Below are 5,622 nucleotides of genomic sequence, written 5' to 3'. Positions count from 1 at the left end.
AGCTACGATTCCAATGGCCAGTCAGTTACGATTCCCGTTGCCAGAAAGCTACGATTCCAATGGCCAGTCAGTTACGATTCCCGTTGCCAGAAAGCTACGATTCCAATGGCCAGTCAGTTACGATTCCCATTGCCAGAAAGTTACGTCTCCCATGGCCAGACAGTTACGATTCCTATGGACTGACAGTTCCACTTCCCGTGGCCAGACAGTTACGATTACCATGGACAGACAGTTCCACTTCCCGTGGCCAGACAGTTACGCTTCCCATTACCAGACAGTTACTATTCCAATTGTCAGACATTTACGACTGCCATTGTTGATTATTTTGCCAGTAACCGAATAGTGACTTTTGCATTAATACTGCGTCTGGTAAACGGCAATCGCAAATGATGCAAATTATGCATCACCCGACATCACAGATGTCGGGTGATTTATTTAAGGAATCTGTAATATTTAAATGTATAATTATTTCCCCATCAAATATACCGTGTATACGCAATAAAGTTTATCATCAAGATCAATAGCACGCACATGTTGAATAACTTACGGAACTAAATTCTACTGTGTATATGTGGCAATTTCATAACAGAACATCTTGTATCAATATGTAGGTAATTTCATGCTAAACATGACTACTTACATATTTGTAGGCTTCCTACATAATAGGTGGGACATAATCCGCTGATCCTGCAGAAGCTCCTGCACCTCATCTGGACGCACGCGCGGCACTTGGCGGGCTATGAGCAGCAGGACGCGCACGAGTTCTTCATTGCTGCTCTGGATGTGCTGCACCGACACTGTCAGGTGCCTGGGGTCTGCACTCGCGTCTTCTAGGCATAAAGTTACATGTACTGTTACTCTGTCTAATGACTTACGGTATTGTTATGCCTTTTATATCGGGAGATACCGTCAGGTGCCTGAGGTCTTCACTCGCATCTTCTAGGCATAAAGTTACCAGAACTTTTATACTACTTAGTGACTTATTGTTATGCTTTTTATGTGGAATACTGTCAGGTGCCTGGGTTTTGCACCCGCATCTTCTAGGCTTAAAGTAACAGAACTGTTTCGCCACTCAGTGACTTATTGTTATGCCCTTTAGAGGTAGATGCTGTCAGGTGCCTGGTTCTCCACTCGCATCTTCTGAGCGTTTAGTTCCCTCTAGTGTTTTGTCGTTAAGTGGCTTGTTATATTCTCTGAGTTCAACCAATTTTTAGTTACTCTGTTGTAATTTATACTTTTTATTCTGATGAATGAATAATTACTTGGGTAACTTTTAAAGATACATATAGATGGATATTTCCTACTGTCAAGTTGTCAGCCTCTTTCATTAGCAAGTGGTTTCAAAATATTAACCTCTCCTTTTGACAAGTAATTTAATACAGGGAAACCATATTCTCTATCGCAATTTGTTGCAATTTTGTTAACATTCCCAAAGTTATCATCTTGGCCATTTAAGCATCAAATTTAATAAGAGAAATTATTTGATTTCGTCTCTTTAGGTTCCATTCTTCCATTCATAAAAATAAAACTTTCTATACTTCTGATGGCAATAGTCAACAATGTAAATTAACTATAAAAAGTACGTGATTTAACTGATATCATGTAGCAATGATCAACAATATGGAGTAACCATAAAAAGTACATGAAATAACTTAATATTATTTAGCAATGATCAACAATGTAAAGTAACTATGAAAATAGTCCCTGAACAAACGGTAAATATTATTTTCAGGGCAATTCTCCAAGCAATGGTGATAGCAACCACTCCTGCTCGTGCATCATAGATCAGATCTTCACAGGCGGGCTGCAGTCTGACGTCGTATGTCAGGCATGCAAGTGAGTCTCAGCGAGATTTCCTGTTATTTATTTAGGTAGAAAGTTTATACAAATATTTATAACTTTTGACTGCGTGCATATAAAAAGTATTAATCAATTTTATCAGAGAATAACTCTTTATTCATATGGGATTTTCTTTTATTTTTTTCAAATATGCAAATTTCGTATTTTTTACTTACTTGTGAAAAATACTAATTGTTGTACTTACTTTTACTTATTTTTGAGTAGGATGCATTAGCAATACAAATTTGATCTTTTATATGGAATCCTGTTACTTATTCTCCTTCATTGAAGACTTTCATACTAATCCTACTCCTAAACATACTAATCTTTGTGTTTTTTGGGGTTATCGGTATCATTTTTTAATTTTATGTGCCAACGACCATCGATGTTATTTGATACTGACATGCCAGTGCTCCAACTTTGAAACGTCTGTCTACCAACAAATAATCTAGGTACTATAACAGTATAACTTAAGATACGATTAGTATTGTATTGAAATTGTTTATTATAGGTTAAGCTTGGTCGTTTGCTTCTATTTATTATTGCTTTTGTAACTTAGTAACCAAGTTTTATCGAGACATTATGTTTGCAGTGGAGTGTCAACAACCATAGACCCATTCTGGGACATTTCCTTGGACCTGGGACCGTGTCCATACAGCGGTAAGAGCAAGGGCGCAGCTGCTACGGCTCCCACGTCTCTCACCGACTGCCTGGACAGGTTTACCAGACCTGAACATTTAGGTAAGTTATTTCCTATGAGATCTGACAACCCTCGTCAGTCCTTTCTGGTCATATGCATATTACAGCAGTTTTTGTGTGGTGTACATAACTATGATCATCAACATGTTACTGCAATTTTTTGTGAGGTGTAAACTTTGCTGTCATATATATATTACAGCATTTTTGTGAGATGTAGGCAACTTTATGATCATAAATATATTAAGTACTGCATTTTTTGTGAGATGTAAACTTTCTGGTCATGTAAATAATACAGCATTTTTTGTGAGGTGTAGATAACTTTGATCATATGCATATTATAGCATTTTTTGCAAGGTACAAACAACTCTCTGATCATACCCTTCATTAATAATCCTTTTTTAATACTCAATGGCCTATTCTAAATAGAAACTGAAATAAATGAGTGTTGCTTGTTGCAGGGAGCAGCGCGAAGATTAAGTGCAGTGGCTGCCAGAGCTATCAAGAATCAACAAAGCAGCTGACAATGAAAAAACTTCCTGTTGTGTGCAGCTTTCATTTGAAAGTGAGTTCCTTTCAGGAATTTTTGCTAATATTATTTTGTAGTTTTTTAGCTGACATGTAATTATAACGTTGCAGTTATCTTTTAAAACTTGAGTCACATACAGCATTAAGTTGAAGGTGCATGTAAAGCACTATCTACTTGAATGTTCCCAAATTACGCATGATTTTTCAACTGAACATTTATGATATTTTGCATCTCCTGCCACAGCGGTTCGAGCACAGCAATCGTCTCCACAAGAAGATCTCAACTTTCATATCATTCCCTGAACACTTGGACATGACTCCGTACATGTCCAACAGACGAAACAATAACAACAATCATAATAACGGAGTAGCTCATAGAAATACTGATGTAAATAATAGGTAAGGATTGATAATAGGGTTGGTTTGTGTTTATAATTTTTATCATCGCTAAAAGAATATATACCATCGCCCCAAACTATCCAATTGAGTTAAGAAACATAGATCTTGTGTCATAGTATGACAGTTGGATTCTTGGACGAGCTGAATTTTCAATGAAGAGCGTGTTTTATGAAATCTGTATCCTCTGCTTGCTATAGGCCTTAATGCTATACAAGAAACTTTTATTCTGCTTACCATAAAATAACCTCGCTCTCCTCGTAACCTAACATGACGGTGTGTTCACAATTTGAAGCTGGCAATTTACACGTCTACATGTTAACATTTTCAACCTTTTATAATGGCAGACAATTAACTGTGTTACCGTGGTCACCAGGTACTCGCTGTTTGCTGTAGTGAACCATGTGGGCTCGCTGGACGCTGGTCACTACACGGCGTACGTCCGGCAGCACCGCGACCAATGGTACCAGTGCGACGACCACCTCATCACACGCGCTACCATCCAGGACGTGCTGCGCTCTGAAGGGTACGTCACTACGCCGTGTTGTAGCGTCACCCACCTTATTTATGCCGATAAGTCCCTTCATACCTGCATGCCAATAAGCCCTCTCCCACATGCATGCCAATATATAAGCCCCCTCCCACATGCATGCCAATAAGCCCCCTCCCACATGCATGCCTATAAGCGCCCTCTCATATGCATGCCGATCAATTCCATCCTTTTCATATACCCACTGCTCCCACACCAATAATCCTGATGAACATTTGATGTCTTGAAGTTTCTCGATATTTTTCAGGTATCCAAACACACGGCTAGCTGGAAGTGCTGGTCGATTTCCTTAAAATATCCATGATTATCAGTCACTTAATATTGTGTGTAATTAGTTGAGACAATTTTTTTTTTTCAGGTATCTCCTGTTCTACCACAAGCAAATCCTGGAGTACGAATGAGAAGTCATCCTTGGAGACTCCAATCTAGTTACCTTGAACCACATTCTTCTCGATAGTCAATTTCAGTGTCTGTACTGAAGGGAACGAAATTACGCCCTTTTAAAATAATTTGTTTGTTTTCTTCTATTATCGCTGGCTTGTGCACGACATCGTTGCATACGTGAAGAGAAAATAGGCGTAGTTATTATGCCCTCTAACGTTAGTGAGCTCTGGGCTAGTCTGTCTAACCCGAATGCGGTTCAGCGTTTTTCTGTACTGATTAAATGCTAATATTTATGAACCATTGGATTACCCAAACAAAGTTAATTTTTCTCTGTTGTGTCCTACGTTCGTTATGATTCTGAAATTTTGATCGGATTGTGTGAAAATAATTTTAATCAAATTATCGAGTTTGTGCCACACTGTGAGCACTTGATTGTTGCTATGTAGTCCTTGCAATGTACCTGCTTTATGTCGAGTAAAATTGTCCTGAATTTGTTTATTGTCACATTGTTAAGTTAGCTCCTTTGTTACTGTATAATTTCACGTGTCAATTTTCACGTTGATTTTCTCTGTTATTTCACTACCCGTGTCAGTCGGTGCATTTTTCTTTGTGTATTGTTTTGATGAAGCGATCAACGCTACAGGTTGTGTTCTCCGATTCATGTTTTTTTTTTTTGGGTAGCATTGGTGCTATTCTACTCAGTATTGGGTAATTCTAGGTTTACTGTGAGCCAGCCTCACTCACTGTACTGTGTGTTCCGTATCAATGAATGCTTGAGTGTACGGAACTGTGTTTGTGTGACCATTTAAGACAGCGGTTGTGATCCCGACTCTAATACTGTACGTGCTTTTCTCCTTTTATGGTCAATGTCGCGCTTTATGGCACTGGTAAATTAATTTCTATGTCTCGGGGTGAGCGTCTCCTAAAGTAACTTTAATAATAGTGTACATATAGGCGATGAGTCACAAGTACTGGTAAGAGTAGCTTGTAACTTTAATTATCATCAAACTTAACCAAAAACTCGGTAATCGTTTATGTTTTTGTGCTACTGATTCAAATGAGCCCTCGGCGTGATTCTGGTGATTGACGAAGATTAAGATTAGCATAGACTGTAGCTCTGGTTTTATATGAACGTGAGCTTCCTTGTGGAAGTCAGTAGATAAGCTCGTACGGTATAGCATTAATATTGTGTAGTCTAAGTAGCTCTGAATTAATGAATGGAGGAAATC

At 38.5% G+C, this 5,622-nt stretch overlaps 1 protein-coding gene across 1 annotated transcript; it reads left to right on the top strand.

Moving 5' to 3' along the window:
• Window positions 1-666: 666 nt before the first annotated feature.
• On the top strand, window positions 667-5,176 carry LOC108673330 (ubiquitin carboxyl-terminal hydrolase 22; the record flags this gene model as incomplete). Its single annotated transcript, XM_018161135.2, has 7 exons — window positions 667-804; window positions 1,733-1,836; window positions 2,432-2,580; window positions 2,997-3,100; window positions 3,308-3,462; window positions 3,836-3,985; window positions 4,368-5,176. Coding segments are annotated over 7 exons (843 nt in total), but the record flags the coding sequence as incomplete, so codon positions are not given.
• Between the last annotated feature and the right edge of the window lie 446 nt (window positions 5,177-5,622).

The sequence above is a fragment of the Hyalella azteca genome, unplaced genomic scaffold (assembly GCF_000764305.2).
Source record: "Hyalella azteca isolate HAZT.00-mixed unplaced genomic scaffold, Hazt_2.0.2 contig8305, whole genome shotgun sequence".
Classification (NCBI taxonomy): Eukaryota; Metazoa; Arthropoda; class Malacostraca; order Amphipoda; family Hyalellidae; genus Hyalella; species Hyalella azteca.
This window is presented reverse-complemented; position numbering and strand designations above follow the sequence as displayed.